This window comes from Ostrea edulis, chromosome 7, assembly GCF_947568905.1.
Source record: "Ostrea edulis chromosome 7, xbOstEdul1.1, whole genome shotgun sequence".
NCBI lineage: Eukaryota > Metazoa > Mollusca > Bivalvia > Ostreida > Ostreidae > Ostrea > Ostrea edulis.
In genome coordinates this window covers 12,726,318-12,745,759 of record NC_079170.1, presented here as the reverse complement: position 1 = coordinate 12,745,759, position 19,442 = coordinate 12,726,318, and the positions used below count along the sequence as shown (strand labels likewise).

Below are 19,442 nucleotides of genomic sequence, written 5' to 3'. Positions count from 1 at the left end.
ATGTAAAACTTATATGGTACCAATGTTGATGCACCTGATGCGCATTTCGACAAATAATATCTCTTCAGTGATGCTCAACCGAATTTTTTGAAATCTGAAATAACAACAAACTTGTAAGAACTATTTTATGGATGTCATGTCATTACTGGACTTTCCTAAACACTGGTGTATTTCACTAACACTATCTATAACATCGCCAACATGTTAGACTGAAAAGTTTCAAATACACAAAATGTGAAGAATTAGATATGTATAGCACACACAAAAAAGAAGAAATAAATTCTGACCTGGCTGACATGAACTTTTTACTCCTGTTTTTAGTTTCTTTTCACTGCATGCCAGCTAATAACTAGTTCAAAACTAGCAGCTAATATATGCAGATCCGCCATTGTTATCATTGATATGTGTTGAATGAAATATGAATGGAAATTGTTATTCTTTGTTACTCTTTTCTTTTTTTCAATAGCAAATTTCCTTACACAGTACTGAATCAAAGGGGTAGAAGAGCACATATTTGATATATAACCTGGCTCATGTTCAGCTGGTTCCATTCTTGTATACAAGTGGTTTGAGTGGAAATGTACATTTCTGATGTATATGCAAAGCTTCTTGATTGCACAGGCAATTGCATTGCTTGTATTAGAATTTACTATTAAAGAATAATCTTTAATAGTAAATTCGACCCCAAGCAATGCCATTGCCTGTGCTTGATTGGTATTAAAAGTTGAGAGCTAAGATAGATGAAAGTTCTGTGATATGATTTAAAATTTTGCTGTGAATGAACCATCGGTATGGAGCTTGGATAAATGATTATGCAAATTCTAATCTAGATCCCTAGGGATATATTATCAGGCCCCAAGACCATAAACTGAGCATAGCCTTAAGTCAAAAATTTGTTTACTTATATTTTAAGATATATCTAGCACATATGTTTGTTTTTTTTAAATGCAGCTTTATAGAAACATTCAAATGCAAACAGACTGAACATTTTATTTGTTTATGAAAAATATTTCAAAAGTTACCTGAATTTGAAATTTAGACTCAAAAGTATTATTACTTTGTTGTATTGGGACCTGGGCACCTATTCACAAACTATCTTACGACTAAGATCAAAATTTACAAACATTGTAATTTCCTTATTTTTTCATTTCTTGTAGACTTTCTTAATTAATATGTAAAGTACATCCATGATTTATAAAAGTTGAATACGTTCTTATGACCTTGCGATCGGTATTTGATTATCAGACTGAATTATTTTTTTAATCTTAGTCGTAAGATATTTTGTGAATATGGGCCCTGGTGTTCTAGTATTTTATTTCATTGACAGATGTTATATATGCCCCCACCCCTTTTTCACTCCCTTGTGAAATTGCGTCGTAATTCTTATGAGACTGAATCATGAGATCATAATTGAAATTCTTTGTTATATGATGCTTTATCACTTGCTCTTATCCTTATACGAATTTGACTCCACTTTTTTGGCACATTGTTTTTTCTTATAGTAGCTCTAAAACTTCATTGTTATTTCGGATTTCAAACATTTCGGTTGGTCATCACTGGAGAGACATTATTTGTCGAAATGCACATCTGGTGCATCAAAATTGGTACCATATAAGTTTTACATCTATTTAATGTCATATGAACACCGTTGTAAAATACATACACTGCTCAGATATGGATGACGGTATCAAGTATACCTATTTTTAAGATTGACAAGATGTTGCATGTTCTATATCATAATCTTAAGAAACCTCTTGGTTTTCCTAAAAGTTGATATAAGCAAAATGGCTAGAACAAGGATGTTTCTCTGTTGCTTCAGTTTTCACGAAATGTAATAATCGCATTAAATTTCGACTGCTCGTGGTTTTCTACACAAATGACGCCGTCGTTTCCTCAGCGTGAACGCTTTTCCCGAGTTTAAGAAAAGGTAAACTTTGACATCTTCCAAAGTAAATATATATATCCCTTTCTACCCTTTATCTGATTTGCAACCGTTTTTGCCACAACATTTATATTTTGTCAAAGACAATTTTGTTACCAGTGTAAACAAAATTAAGCGGACGTACTCTTGTGGAACATTCTGTTTATATCATGTGACCGGCGTGGCTAAATACGAAAGTCCTCGGGTATCTCGTATGAACTCGACACGGCCCTAGTGTTTTTCAATCTATCATGAAAAAATAAAGAACAGGAATGATTTCCATAACTCGTTTAAGGAATTCAAAATCACGAGATGGGAAACACGGATCCATGGATATACCAGAGGTAGGATCAGGTGCCTGCGGTTATGTTAAGGCAGGTCGTGCTCCATCTATTCACGCAAACTGCATTCTTTTAAAATATGTCATACACAGAGAGAAGGAGCTAATACCTTTTAAAACTATTTTAGTTGTTTACATGAGAACATTTTGTATCATAACAAAATGACAAACATGCGCTTCTGTATGACGTCATTACATAACTGTTATTAATAGATCACGAAATGGAAATGGATTTAAATATAGGTATAAATGGCGGTAATGACTGTAAAACACCCATAGCTTATCAGAATTACTGATCGAATCCTATCACTTTCAGTAAGAAATTTATCACTTAACATTTAAACACGAAACCATCTAGCCCATGTTTTAGATTTTGCACTGAATTATACTATGCAGTTTTCTTTTTTAAAAAATTAACAAACAATTATATCAGTAATGACCGTGTACATTAGTTTATGGCCTTTCACATGGTGTATAAAAACATCTAAAAGTATGCGGCTTGGTGTGTTACTTTGCAATATTATTTCAGTGTAAGACAGAGGTAGATTGGATCGACATGCTGAACGGGAGTGTTTCCTCGTTAACCAAAATTGTCAATGAATGAAATCAACACACCTTCATAATATCAATAAATGTTCATTGTTTCACACATATATATCACATATATCCCATGTCATATATTTCAAATACTCCATATGCTGATGATATTTACATCGTACACTTTAACATTTTTTTTACATGTGTCAACGTCACTCAAAGTATAGTTATGACGTCATCAGTTTACTTTCATATCGATCAGACAGAAAGTTCATGACAGCAGTATAACATTCCATCTCTTTGCTTAAATAAAACTTACATAAAAATAAAATCGGACTTTGATATATATACTTAATGGTATACTTATTTCAATTATGACGTCGCATTGTTTCGCGGATTTTATCGCAGTAAAGCTTTTCATTACCTGCCTTAACGTACCCGCGTAGAAGGAGTAAGCATCCCCTGCCAACCGGTGACACCCGTTGTGATGCCTATAAACGGACTAGGTAAACGGAGTAATCTGCAGTCAAAAATCAGTACATAAAGAACGGCCTAACTATTGCTATGGAACACACCAGGTAGCATTTAGCCCAACGCACATGGCAAATTATATTGGTAAACTTAAAGTAGATTGTTATAAGGACCATAAATTTGCAAAATGCTGATTTTTAAACGTGATTGTTGAAACCTATAGATATTCAAATTGTGTTTCAGAATGCTACATGCACTTCCATTAAAAAAACGTATGTTTGCATACATTCACGATATTTATTCTTATCTAGAAGCATGCAGGTCTACTTTGACTGAAATCCACAAAACAAAACAAAAACAAAAAAAGAAGAAAAAAAACCCACCGAAATCCACAACTAAACACCATAATCCACTCGACATTAAGTATTTAAGGGTACAATACCACCATTGACACTGATTGCTGATTGTAATTCAATTCAATATTAATCTAATGCATTAAATTCAAATGAGGATCTGAAATCGCATATTTCAAAAAGGTCCTCAATTGATAGAAGGCATATCTTTCAAATTGCGACAAAACACCTCTATTATCATTTTTTTCCAAAGATGATGCCAGACGATGGGTTAGATATCAACAAGAACTTGATATAGTGTCAGAATGGATCAAATGTTTATGAAGAGTCTTTAAATCATCTATTAGACAAATAAAAAGTGCGTATAATATATACTTCTGTGTTTAGTAATTATAAACCAGAAGTGACAAAAGAATTAGAAAGATTACACCAGAAATAAGTTCCAGCTGACAAAGCTTGTACATGTAACAGCGTTGTCGTTCTTCGTATGGTTCATTACAATTCCACTTTTGGTAATACTCTCTTGTATCGAACTTCCTTTTCAACACAAGAAATTCTCCAAAATCATTCTTCATTTTAAACACATTTATTATACCAGTCAACGGGACGAATAAATAAAACTTACCGCAAATATACTGGATTTCTAAACTTCACAAACACCCTTACAGAGACACATTGCTGGACCCGTAAATGGTCTACCAAGCCCCTATATTTACTCCTCGCGAAAATATTCACAACCCTGAAGTGGAAACTTCAAACGTATTAAACGTAAACCAAATTTGGATTCTAATAAATCCTAAACTCTTATTAAATTTCAAATTACAAAACCTTTTGAAATCAACATGAAAGAGTATGAGTTTTCAAAACTTTACACGACTATTCCTTTCGATGAATTGAAAACTAGAGTTTTTCACATCATAAACAGCTGCTTATTTGAAGCTAGTTATTCAAAACACTACTTCGTTAAACACCACCCGGATGTTACGTACAAGTTCTCTGAAGTTGATTTTTTTAAATGCTGGAGTTACACTTTGACAATATCTTCGTAGCATTTACTGATTAAGTCTTCCAACAGTCTACAGGTACTTGAATTCAGAGGGTATAAATTGTGCTCTATGTTAGTTGATCTGTTTTTATATTATTACGAGGGAGAATTCGGCCAAACTTTTCTGCTTGAGAATAAAAAGTATCCTGCAGTGGCCTCCACATCAACATTAAATATATTGATGACGTCTTATCCATTAATAATAATCATTTCCATTCAAATGTCAATTCGAACAAGTGAAATAGACACAAAGAACACCAAACGTCTTTCACGTCTGCTTCATACATGTATATTTTATTTAACATAGATGTTAAAGGCAAACCAACCATTTTAGTTTATGACAAACAGAATTACGTCAGTCCCATTTCAACCGATTTAACATGTAATCGCTTGTTCTACGTACGATTAGTTTTAAAATCGAGGCATGTTACTGACAAATCAGTTGATATTACAGTTGTTTTAACAGTCTCGTTCGACGTTAACAACTCGGAAAATATGTGATCGTTATAATGATCTAAGTTACCAATACAGCGTATCATTGGATTAAATTTTATCTGACAAGTTCAATTTTTAGGTCGTTATATAAACACTTTAAATTATACTTCATTTACCTCATCAACACATGGGGCTCAAGGTGGGTGTAACCAGTTGACAGGTGATAATTACTCCTCCTATGTATCTGATCTAACATTTGGTGTGTTTAGGGGTTCGTGTTTGCCCAACTCTTGATTTTGATTATGGGATTTATTGTTGTTTGTTGCCTTCACTTTTCATAACCAAGATAAAAGGCAAAGAGTCTTCTAGCATCGTTTACTGGAATGGACTTGTGCCAGAGATCAAAGCGATGACCAGAAAAAAAAAACATTTTAAAAAGCTATGAAGTTTTTTTTAGCTATCGGTGCAAAAATGGGCAATAATTGTTTGTCAAATTTTATATTTTTGATATAAACACTAGTCATTATCTCTGTATATTATTCTTAACTTCAGCATCAAAATCATATTATTTTCGTCTATGCATTATGCAATATTTTAGTACAACGCCTATATTCTATCATGTCATTGTTTTCCTTGTGTATTGATATAGAAGTACATGCCACTCTACTTTCATGAACCTGTTTGCTAATCTGCAAAATCCCGATATTATGTAACTGGTTTGCATCATTTTATTTTCATATTCATGACAATCTGCAATATCTTAGGTCGTTCTTGCCGCACTGATTTTGATTACGGACAACTCAATTTACCTGATCAATATATAGGCCTTACAACGGGTGTGACCAGTCGATATGAAATGCTTTTTCTTCCTAGGCACCTGAACACACCAGATTTGTGTTCAGGAATCCGTGTTTCTCCAACTCTCTATTTTGTATTGCTTATAGGAGTTATGAGATTGATCACAATTCGTTATCTTCACCTTTCATACAAATGATGAATTATAGCATAAGAATGCAAATGCATAAATACAGAATATGACGCGAAAATGTAGAAATATAGAATACCAAGTAAACGATAAAAAACAAATGAAATTTCTGCAAACATATGTACATAGATTATGCAGATTACAGAAAATTAAAACGCAGATGAAAAAATGAAACAGTATATGAATGGAAATATCGGATCTATTCACTTTGAATTTGAAGCTTTGATATTTGTTTTTAAATGTACATTTTTACAACTTACAAATGTAACCAAGAAGGTTATTATATTCCTAATAATAAGCGCAAATCTACATTAGTTAATGATGTGTATTATATATTTCATTAGATGAAAGACTTCTATTTGAGACAAATAGTTGATATTAGCCATTTTCAAGACGCACAGCTCAATATTCTACTTCTGGGGCAAGCTGGGAGTGGGAAATCTTCCTTCATAAACACCTGTCGAACTGCCTTAAGACAAGAGGGTCCCATTTCTCAAATAGCAGCTGTTTTGAAAGGGGGTTCGGAATCGGTAACAAAAAATGTGGGTTTTACAACAGGTTTATCAATAGAAGATTCATGATGCATTTTACACGGAAGAGAAATTGATTACAATACGACTTGTTTATATCAATAACTTTTCATTCATCATTGGTGCAATGGTTTTCTAGTTAAAAGCATATCCGATGACAGTCAAGGATGGCGATGGACATAAAGAGTTACCTGTCCGACTGATTGACTGCCGAGGACTGTTGGATGAAAAAAGAGGAGTACAGACTGAGGATATCATAACTATTTGTGATGGCCACATAAAAAACAATTATCTGGTAGGTTTAGCAGCATATTTGTGAATCAGTAATATAATTTGCTTCTGTTTAATAATATTGTACTATTAATGAGTATCTTGTTTGTTTTTATACGAGCTTAGATACTTATATTGTTGCCTGTGGATGAGAAACACTTACCTAAAGTTGTAATAAGTTTTTTACAGAGTTATGAATGTAAATATATAGACCAGCGGAAAATAGGTAACTGAATATTTAAAAGTTAAGTAAAAGAATATACAATATTCTTTAATCGCTCTTCATTCTCAAAGGCAGAGTTTGATATATACTGAACACGTTTTTGAGTATTGAATTTGTTAAATCCCGCCTTGGTTCGCTAAGATAACCACAGAAACAATATGACGCAGCCATTACCTTAATCTAAACCTATATGTACCCGCCCATCTCCCACTAAGAGTGCACAACACCAAATATGAAATGCTAGAGTTCCTCATTGACAATATCTTCGTGGTTTTTTGGTGATCATGTCTTCCAACAGTCTGTTGGAATCTCCATGGGCACAAATTGTGCTCCTTTCTGAGCTGAATTGTTTCTATATTCATACGAAGCAGAATTTATTTAAAAACTTCTACGTGAGAAGAAAAAATCTCTCGCTGTGGGCTTCAATTCGACATTTAGATATATCGATGACGTTTTGTCTATCAACAATAATGACTTTCATTCATATGTCGATTTCATATATCCCTGTGAGCTCGAAATAAAGGACACAACAGTCATCCACTTCTGCTTCATACTTAGATATTTTATTGAAAGTAGATATTAACGGCAAACTGACCACTCAACAGTATGACAAACGGGATTATTTCAGCTCCTCCATCGTCAACTTCCCATATTTATGTAGCAATGTTGCATTATCACCTGCACATGGTGTTTATATATCTCAACTGATTCGATATGCAAGAGCTTGTTTTGCGTATAGTCAGTTTTTAAATCGAGGTAAGCTACTGACAAACAAATTGATGATACAGGGGTTTCAACAGTCTCGATTGAAGTCAGCATTTCGCAAATTCTATGGTCGTTATAACGATCTAGTTCGTCAATACAAGATATCATTGGGTCAAATGCTGTCTGACATGTGTTCATACCGATTGTTAAGCCGTTCTTGGTACATTGATTTTGACTGCGGATAGCCCCATTTACCTGATCAGGATATAGGGCACTCAGCGGGTGTGACAGGTCGACAGGGGTTGCCTACTCATCCTCGGCACCTGACCCCACCTCTGGTGTGTCCAGAGATCCGTGTTTGTCAAAAATATCTATTTTTTATTGCTTGTAGGAGTTTTGAGATTGATCACTGTTCGCTATCTTTACCGTTCATGGGCAAACATTTTTTCTTTAGTGTATGTCGAAATGTTTGCATCCACAGCCGCCAGACCATGGGTTATGCTGTAATTGTGATGTGACCCATGCTTAACTCGGAAAAACACTGTTTAATCAATAGAATGATAGAAATGTAAGATAACAAGCAGGAATACAAAACTAACAGTGCCTAGGAGGAGTAAGTATCCCATGTCGACCGATCACACCCTCCGTGAGCCCTGTATCTTGATTAGGTAAACGGATATATTTTTAGCCACATTTAGCATGCAAAGAACGGCCTAACAATTGTTATGAAACGCGTCAGAGAGCAACTGGTCGAATCACAAGTATTATTGGTAAATTAGATCGTTATAACTACTATATGATTTGAGATACGCTGACTTTATTCGACTGATAAAACCCTTGTAACATCAATGTTTGTTTTTTTTTCAATAGTCTGTATCGATTTAAAAACTGATCATTCGCAGAAAAAATGCTTTCATAACTACTCAGTTGAGAAACATAAACACCATATGCAGGTTATAATGGACTATTGCTACATAAATATGAAATGTTGACGATGAAGAAGCTAACATCACCCATTTGTCCCAAGTACTGTGTAGAAACTGCTAGGGTTAACAGCGTTACCCTAATCCAATATGGCGGCAGGCAAATACACTTCTATTATTGAATATACAAATATATGGAGTATATATTGCAAACGCCATTGTTAATGTTACAATATTCTAAAATGTAGAAAAGTAAATATTCCATAACATTTGCACGATCAGCCTACTACAGTTAGATAGTAGTTTTGAAACTCAGCCGTGATTAGGGTAAAGCAAATTTACGACTAAGGATAAAAGGAAACTTGATGAATTTGAATGATTAGAGTAACACATTCAGAAATAAATTAATAAATGAGTTTAATTTTGAATTGATTGGTTGCTTCAAGGTATGCCATAATATGTTACTTTTGTGTTAATCGTTGGAACATCAAGTATGGAACCCGGCATCATTACATTACAAGTTAGGTGCTACTCAGACCGATATAAACTATTTGGTAATATTACTGCAATATAAAAAAATTAAACTTCTTTCATACACTTTTCACTCTAATTAGAATACGATATTCTCCAACCGTTACTGTAACGGTCAGAGGAAATTTGATTTTGATTTTGATTAAATTGGAGATCATACAAACTCTTGATATTAAGGAGATGGACAACTAATTTTAGAGAAAATGTCCTTAAACATCGCAAGATTTAAATTATCTCTGTGTCAAATTTTAAATGAACACACGGGTAAACTCAAGCGGATCTTTTTAATATATCTGACATAATTGAACATCAAAATATATATGCTTTCAAACATCTAAATATCAATGTATCATAGAAAACGTTGACACTTTTGAACCTAAAATCTCTGAAAATGTGAAACAGAATCGACGAAACACCGTCAACGACAGATAAAAACGAGGATGAAGAGCATTTTACAAAAAGGAGTAGAATGTTTTAATAGAGGGGAGAGGAACTTTAAAGTTCTTCCGAAAATAGTAGCTCATCATCTTCTTAACATAGATTATTTTTCCTTCAGACCTCTAGATAGTCTTCGATATTCCAATACCAGTTATAACATAAAAGGCGAAGATAACGAACAGTGATCAATCCCATAACTCCCACAAGCAATACAAATTAGATAGTTGGGCAAACATGGACCCCTGGACACACCAGAGGTGGGTTCAGGTGCCTAGGAGGAGTAAGCATTCCCTGTCAACCGGTCACACCCGCCGTGATCCCTATATCCTGATAAGGTAAACGGAGTTATACGTAGTCAAAATCAATGTGCGAAGAACAGTCTAACATCTGATCTGTTATATACAGGATGATACGTGGGTGTTTTAGAGGCACTGTGTCGTTTGTTTAACACCTAAGTGAAGGTATGTTAGAAATACATAATGATAGAATCCTCAACTTTGCAAGAAGAAGAACACTACTTATTGGGTGGCATAGTTCTTTTTCGGAATACTTGTTACGCCGGATTGAAAAAATAATTAAGTTTCCATCGTATAGATTAATAACTGTGCGCATTTTCCATTGAAAAATGTACGTTTTGGGAACATTCTTTGTAAACATTGACTCACCCAACCCTTCAATCCCTCATATCGACAATTATCAATTATGCAAACTCAATTAGTCTAAATCATTCCCAACATGGGATCACATTCGACGCGGACATGAAGCGAGCGGGACTTGTCGGTACGAAGTAAATACTCTCATATATCACAGAGCTACTGCTGGAGTTCACTTACCAATACAACATTGCATATTTTGAATTTACGATTAATAAATTTACTCCAATCGCGAAAATCTTTACACTAATCTCATATTAAAATTCAAGAAACTTTTGCCTAATGAAAGGTGAAGATAACAAACAGTGATCAATTTGTAGCAAAGCGTCGACGTAGACTTTCTTGTTAACTACGTGCAATTTAAATTTCCAGATAGTAATTTAAAGCTAACATTTAATTGGTATAAAATAAATATAGAACGATAGGAGACAATATCAATATTTTAAGAAGAAAAGTGAAAGCGTACTTGCCTGTCGCCATCTTGGACTAGGGTAACACACTTTACTCTAGTCCGTTTCTATATAGTGATGAGTTGTGAGTTTGCTGTTAACATCGATTTTCAATGAAATATCCACAAATTTTCAAATGAAAAAGATTATGACATTTTATTACCTTGTTTGTTTTTTTGCATTTTAATAGATACAACCCGGAAATCCTATCAATTCTGACGACCCACATTTCCGTGTAAGCCCAGGAGAAATGGACAAGATACATTGTGTTGTATACGTTTTAGATGCTCAAAACAGGATGGGAAATGGATTTGTACTTGAAAATGTTAAAAAGCAATTTGTGAAAGTAAGGGAAGAACTGGGTCTGCGCAGTAAGTATACAATATCAAAATAGCATTTTCTATTTCGAAAATGTAAATCTATGAAACAAAAAATAATTGTTTTCCACGTCTCAGAAATAGAAACTATTTTTAAACATATAGACGAATATGAAATACATTTGCCAGAATATGAAATCAATGGGAAACGACGAAGTTGATACAGTTCGAATAAACAATATAAGAGGAATATTAAAATCACATATTAGACACATCAAAACAAAATTATATACCATATATCCCTCTGTGGGTAGTATACCATAAGTAATAAGAACTTAAATAGGTTAGGAATAAGGAATACATTTGAGTTCCAGCTGAGAAAGATCGTAAAACTATTTTCATTGTTTATTTGTGCATTTTAAAACGAACGTGGTATTAATTCCACATTTGGTAGTGAAAAATACATTGCTGGATCCATTAAATGTTCTACCATGACCATATCTTTGATCCTTAAAAAATTGATAAGAGCTGTGAAGGAGAAAATTGTAAACGTATTCAGCCACAACATATGCCCGAAGCGGTATAAATCAAATTTGGATTCAAAAAATTTCAAAGAACTTTTAGTATATTGGAAATTACAAAACTTTTCTGAAATGAACAATATCAAAACGTATTTTCAACACTTCACACAAATTTTCCTTACATTAAACACAAGATTAGACTTTTTGACATCAAAGGCAGTTACTTCCTTAAAAAATGAAAAAGGGGAATATTCGTATTTAGAAATCAGCCATACAAAAAATACTTTGTTAGACACCACTAGGATTATCCACCAAAGTACCTTAAAATTGATATAAAAAGGATGCTGGAGTTCCCTATTGACAATATGTACGTAGCCTACGGTCATCTTGTCTTCCAACAGTCTGTTGCAATTCGTATGGCCACAAATTGTGCATTTTTGTTCGCTGACCCGTTTTTATCTCTTATGGGGCATATTTTTTCCAGAAATTTATATATAAGAAGAAAAAATATCTTCTTGTAGCCTTGAACTTGACATTCAGATTCATCGACGACGTTTTATCCATAAGCAATAACAATTCATTTTGTTTCAAGTGAATCCAAATTAAACAAAATACAATAAATTCCCCCAAATCAACTTCGTTCGTAGATATTTTATTAAGCATAAATGCTAACGAGAAACTAACAATTCAACTTTATAATCATGACAAATGGAATTATTTCAGCATGTCTATGTTCGAATTCCAATATTTATATTGAAATATTAAATTATCACCTGCACATGGTATTTATGTACCTCAACTGATTCAAAACGCAAGAGCATACTTGGAATTGAAAACATTAACGGTATTATAGAATATAATGTGCCAGATACCAATCCGTACCGATAAAGCCCTTTGTCTGATTGTCATTGTTACTAAACGATGACTATCATAGCCATGTTCAACATGTGCAGAGAAAACATGTTTTTCCAACTGATGAAAGGTGGAGATATGGAAAAGCGATCAATCTCATAAATTCATAAGCAATACAAAATATATAGTTGGCCAAACACGGACCCCTGGATACATCAGAGGTGGGAGCAGGTGCCTAGGAGGAGTAAGTACCCCCTGTCGACCGGTCACACTCCTCATGAGCCCTAAATCTTTATCAGGTAAACGGAGTTATCCTTAGTTAAACTCAGTAGGCCACGAACGGTCTAATGATGGGTATGAAACACTTTAGACAGCATTTGATATAAACAAAACGTGTTTATACATATTGTTACAAAATATTGGATGTTAATGATTGAGAAACTGAATAAATCCCGTTTGTCATAAAGTTGAGTTGTTAGCTTCTAGTCAATCGTCTATTTTCAGTAAAACATCCAAATATGAAGCAAATATGAAGAGCTTTTAATTTGAATTTACTGGAATATATCGAATTGATAATTAAATGGAAGTGCATATTGTTCATAGATAAACCATCGTCGATTTATTTAAATGACCAGATGATGGACACAACAAGATGAACCAGTGAAGATAAAGAACAGTGATAAATTTTGTAAATCCTGTTTACTACATAATTAAGAGAAGGATAATCGCGGAACCCTGAACATATCAGCGGTGGAAGCATATGCCTTGAAAGATTAAGCATCTGTCTTTCACCAGTCACAACTTCTATTACCTTTATATCTCAATCTGGTGAACAAAAACAGTATGCAATAATCGATCAGATAATTGTTATGATACACATAAGAAATGATTCGATCAAGCCATAACTTTCATTTGCAAGTTAAACCATTATAACAACCATATATGCAACATGCTGAATTTAATTAAGGCCATGGTTACCCTTGTAACATGAACGCATTTGTCAGTAGCCTCCCTTAATCTAAAAATTGGTCACACAGAGAACAAGCTCTCATTTATCAAATCAGTGTGGTAATGGAATACGGAAAGTTGACGATGGAGAAGCAAAATTATGTAATCAGTCGTAAAGCCGTGTACTTTGTTTGCCGTTGACATATGTTCAACATATGAAGTGGTTTCTTCTCCTGATGTAGTTTTTGATTAATTGTGCCCAATGAGGATGTAAAAATAGGTCAGGTAATAAAGGAATACAATATGTGCCAACATTTTTTGTGTATGAGGAACTGAGACATCTCTTTAATATCAACTTCAAAGTACTTATGGGTAGAATAAAAAGGAGTGTTTAACAATTTAATGCTTGAGTTGACTGAATATTAGTTACGATTATTTTTTAGTTCCTTCTTAAAAAATTAACTGTTTATCAAGTCAAAAAGTCTAATCTTTAATTTTACGTGAAAAATGTTGGTGTAAAGTGTTAAAAAGACGTACGTATTGATGCTGTTGATTTCAAAAAAAGTTTTGTATCGCGAAATATCCTGGCTTTTGTAGACATTCCTCGGCTGATACTTTTGACAAAGATAGACCGACTTGGTATCAAACACATTGAGAAAATTTTCTACGATGAAAGAGTCGAGAAGAGCTGCGATGAAGCATCGTCCTTCCTTGGATTTCCTCAAGGAGATGTGTTACCCCAAGTAAATTACTGCAATGATGTTATCCGTAATGAAGTGAAGGATTCGATAACCTTATTCAACATATGGACGATTATTGGAAAAGCGAAAGAATGCGTACAAAATGCATCTTAAGACTGAAAGTTTTCCTCTGTGAAAACGTAAAAAAAAATAGTGCGACGTGACATTTGCTGTTCGTATTAAAATGCCAGACCTAATAATTTGATACAACAATTAACGAATTATATTTTACTATCTTGTCTATTCTATGAAAACTAACAAAAATAAACTTCAAAAAAAAATATATTTCGTGTGATTTTTCCTAAGTATTGACAAGAATTACGATCATCTGATGAACAATTACATAACAGATAATGAAAGTGAGCAATGATGATATATACTATGTATAAACACAAATAAAGGTATATAGTATATCGGTTAGTTTTGGCATCGGAACAATTTAGCACATTTTTTCAACAAGTAGTTTTATCTTTTGGCGCAATATACTTTGGAGGACACAACACATGTTTCTATATCTTTTCACTTTTTCAGCAAAATTAATTCTTTTTATGTTCCTTAGTTAATATGACTTGCCAAGTAGCCTTTGCTTGTTACTTGATAAAGGCAGTGAAAACAGGACAGTGACGTGAATTGAAAAAAATGTCATTTATTTTCAAAATGACGAATTTATATAACATAATAGCTAGTGGGGGTCAGAATGAAAAATACAAAAACATATGTATAAGATAGGTATGATTATGCAATTCGACCCCCTACAACACATAATGAAATATCGAAATAGAGCTGCATGTAATCAAATAAGGTGGGTTTTACAAATAAAACAGGCCAAGTATGATTATGCAATTTGACCACTACAACACATAATGAAATATCGAAATAGAACTGCCTGCAATCAATGAGGTGTTTTACAAATAAAACAGGCCAGCTCACGCATATCAAAGAAGCATAACAAAGTAGGATGTGCAGGGTGAATGGTATCAAATGAATTTTCTTTGTGTACTCGAATACTGGAGCAGTTTTTGCACTCCAAGCGAACAAAGATGAATGACCAAAGCGTCGTAACGGCGCGCTATGATTGGTCACCCATGTAATAGGCTAAGCACGAGGCCCTAAAACAAAACATTACATCATATTAAGTTTGCCTGATCGGAAATGTACACCCAAGACAACAACGATAAGAAACATACCAATATGAGGCATCCCAAAAAGGGGGTCTCGAACAGAAAAATGTCCATACACAACAGCCATCGAACGTGAAAGAAACAAATTTAACATGCCATACAAAACATATATATTCACCATATTTTACTTATCCAGAATATACACAATAGAACATACAATATTAACACGTTACATAAAAGTCATTATCTACCATAATTACCTATGTATGTTCCTTTGTTAATATGACTTGCCAAGTAGCCTTTGCTTGTTACTTGATAAAGGCAGTGAAAACAGGACAGTGATGTGATTGAAAAAAAAATGTCATTTATTTTCAAAATGACGAAGTTATGTAACATAATAGCTAGTGGGGGTCAGAATGAAAAATACAAAAACATATGTATAACATAGGTATGATTATGCAATCTGACCCCCTACAACACATAATGAAATATCGAAATAGAGCTGCCTGTAATCAAATAAGGTTGGTTTTACAAATAAAACAGGCCACAATCCAATTGCAAATTGGATCCGCCCACACAAAGGCAACTGGCAAGGCTGATGAACAAATTATCAACAAAGCAGAAATGAACTCTATAAATACTATATAATTAAAAAGAAGTGACCGAGAGGTAATGAAGCATACGTAATTACAACCAACAGTTAGAATGTATACATGCAGAAAAATTGGACAGCAGACATATCTGAACTGATCCTTAAATGAACACAGTCTGAAGCAGCAGATATATCTGAGCTGCAACACCAACATATACACAGACTAAGTGACAGCAGACATCTCTGAACTGACACAGATACATATTTTATAAAGATTGCATACACTGTAGATTGGAATGATTGCATACATAAAAAAGTGGCATGAAATACCATAAACCCAAAAATTACAATAATATACCACCAATCAATAACTTGCACCAGGGTCAAAGAAAACTTGGTTGTAGCACAGGAACTTATACTGAACGGAAAAGGGGTAGCAGACATATGGACTACCCATGAGGGAAGGGCCTTAAATCCGAAAAGACTCAATGTGAATATATTTTCGAAATGCCTCTGAATGCCACCTGCATAATTTTTGTATTAAATTCTGGGAGTAACCTAGGGAAGCCGCGTGTGTTGCAGCACCGATTCGAAAACGATGTACTTAAAACTGTTGGGATCAAGACCACTGAACTGTATTGCTTGCTTTCAATGTAGCACTATTTTTGAGTAAGGAACAGGGGAGCCATACGGAAGTTGGCAAAGAGGACCGGGTGTGTGTTTCGAAACTTGCAAGTATTCCCACATAGCCCAGACAAGACAGAAATCCCTAGTTTTAGTTGTTGTAAGGCAAATGATTAAAGGCCCATGATGTTTGTTTGTGTTAAAATGCCTCATTACTATTTGTACTGCAGTAAGTTGTGCATTTTTACATTCAAAGAAATGTCTTAACATTGCAGAATTTGTGATTTTGTCTTAGGTGATTTTGCAGTGATTTATCCAAGTCGTAAAGAGGCATGGAAGGTCAACAGAAATATTGACTTCATCAGAATGCGACTTGAATATTGGGGCACTGTATGATTTTGTGCTGATAACAGTTTATGTAGAAATTGGCTGTAATAGGAAGTATTCCATTCTTTGAAAGACTCATAGCCTGACAACCCTTCATAATCTTTTTCGTAACAAAAACTTGTGTTGGGTCACTGATGTTCAAGACTTTATGCAGAAAACTAATAGAAGACATATGTGATGCAATAGTACTAGGGGGATATTTTATTGTGAAAAGGTACCCCATAAAATTACAAGCAGAATAACTGAAACTGGTAGAGTGATAATAGAATTCCAGGAACTGAGAAGTTGCCACTTATGTAACTATGCAGAGGCTGTTGAGGGGTTAATAGCAATTAGTTTCATTGGTATGGAATAAGCAGAGTTCCAACGTAAAGCGAACCAATCTTTCCCTCAGATAGCTGCATGGACCCTGAAGCATGAGTGAAAAGGATTTATATCGGATGAAGACCATATTTCTTGCACATAACAGATTTTCCATTGTAGGTATCCACAAAGTGGGACCACATATAAAGATCTGCACGAGCTTACAATTTAATGAAATAAACATTCAGGATTGTTAACTTTGCATGTGAGGGTTAGCAAACGACACAAGAAAGCACTGCCTAGTATTACAACTAGGCAGACGTAGTTAAAGAGCCCTATAACAGGCTGTAAATATTTAAGCTTAACCTTTTTTGAGTTAAATTGATCTAAAATGGACCTGCTTTAGTAAGTTTTGGCTCGGGTAATCTGCATTACAGTGCCATGGAATCTACTTCTATCCCATATATATTAAGAGTTGTGCTTGGTAGGGCTGTTTTATCATGCTTAATTGGAATACTTGCTTCAGAGCAAATGCGCATGCATTATTGTAAATCTTCAAGATACTTGGTTGATTGTTTTGGACCTATGGAAAAGAAGTCAAGCATATGCGACATGCCTGCTGTCTTATACTTCACACGCATGGCCCATTGGAGGCTAGTACTAAGGGTTTAAACAATTTGGTATGAACTGCTAGCACACATTGAGAGGCATTTGTCATAGTAGTACTTACTATCGCATGAGAACCCAAAAAGATGATAGTCATCTAAGTGTATTGGTATAATGCGAAATGCATCTTGAATGTAAGTTTTAGTTATTATGGCACCTCTGCCAAATTTTTCTGACTAGGGCATTGGCATCATAATAAAATCATAATGGAATGAAGAATTTTCTTATGGAATACCAGAATTAACTGAATGTTGTTTGGGGTATGAGAGGTCATGGGGATGCTCAACATACATACGGAACGCTTTGTCCCCATGAAGATGGTGAATTTGCCAAATTATATGACCGTACTTAAGTAGATGCAGAGCTTCGCCTGGAGATTTTTCCAACTAAAGGTACAAAATCACTTAACATTAAAGTATCACTTGTCACCGCGGATTATGTGTTCTTACCTAAAAATACTTGGTCCAAAATTGGACCGAACGTAGCTGATGACATTGGGACAGGGGATACCATAAGGTACCCAGTAGTTGTACTAGTAGCTTGTTGCAGTGGAACGTGTGGTTCAACATCAGCTACGGTGGCCTGCTCCTGACTAGATATAATTATTCTGTTCAGGGACCCTTGTCCCAATAGAGCCCTGGTTAATTGTTATGATATATATCCGTTGGGGGGGGGGGGGGGACTGGGTCTGCTACATTTGCGATTATAACAAGTGTGAATCTGCGAGTCCGTTTTGAGTGGGTGACCCAAGGTACAGAACCTATTCTCTTTGGAGGCATTGTCCGCTGGTACTAACCTAACAACAAGAATCCTCGGTTAACAAAAATACACAGACTAAAACAGTATATCTAAAACATAGTTAAAAAGGCATGATCCCCTTAAGATATACTGTAAATGAGTATCAATGACAAGTTCATAATCTGTACAAGTATATCTTAGTAGATAATATTACATGGAGGCTAGGTCCTGTTGTGAACCTAGTGAGGAGTTTACAATGCTGGAATACATGTTATTGAATCAAAAGTATGTGTATTGAACAGAGAAATATGAACCTACCCTAAACAAAGAAATGGGTAACAGTACTTGAACCATATGGTCCCGTTTCAAGTAACAAAACTGTGACCATGCAAGCATAAACCATAAAATGTTGAGAGGTGTATGAACCCGACTAGAACATACAAAAATCTGTCACATGACTAGAAAACGTATGGTCCCGTTTCAAGTATTAAGTGACCAAACACATGCTCATACCAAACAAAAATGTTCAGAGACGTATGATCCCGTTATGAACAACCAAAATCTCTCACATTACTAAAAAGCGTATGGTCCCATTTCAAGTAATTAGTTACCGAACACATGCAAGTGTCATACATAAATGTCCCGATCTGAACAAATAAAAATATGTCACATTACGAGAAAACACATGGTCCCGTTTCAAGTAATTCAGTGACCAAACACATGCAAGTGCCATACATGATACAAAACAACATACTCGAAAACGTATGACCCCGTTTCAAGTAACCCACATACATGCCAAAACACCTGAATATTATGTATGGATA

The 19,442-nt window shown here is 34.5% G+C and overlaps 1 protein-coding gene across 7 annotated transcripts in view; it reads left to right on the top strand.

Moving 5' to 3' along the window:
• LOC125654241 (interferon-induced protein 44-like) overlaps nucleotides 1-14,470 on the top strand; it is a 45,829-nt gene extending 31,359 nt beyond the window's left edge. For 6 of the 7 annotated variants that reach the window (XM_048884102.2, XM_048884100.2, XM_056143350.1 and 3 more), the window contains 4 exons: nucleotides 6,432-6,629; nucleotides 6,757-6,912; nucleotides 11,000-11,180; nucleotides 14,045-14,470. In XM_048884102.2, coding sequence (XP_048740059.2) covers nucleotides 6,432-6,629; nucleotides 6,757-6,912; nucleotides 11,000-11,180; nucleotides 14,045-14,301 — 792 coding nt within the window. In that variant the 3' untranslated portion in view covers nucleotides 14,302-14,470. The remainder of the gene's footprint in view (nucleotides 1-6,431; nucleotides 6,630-6,756; nucleotides 6,913-10,999; nucleotides 11,181-14,044) is intronic. The other variant, XM_056143351.1, reaches the window with a different exon arrangement.
• Nucleotides 14,471-19,442: the final 4,972 nt, after the last annotated feature.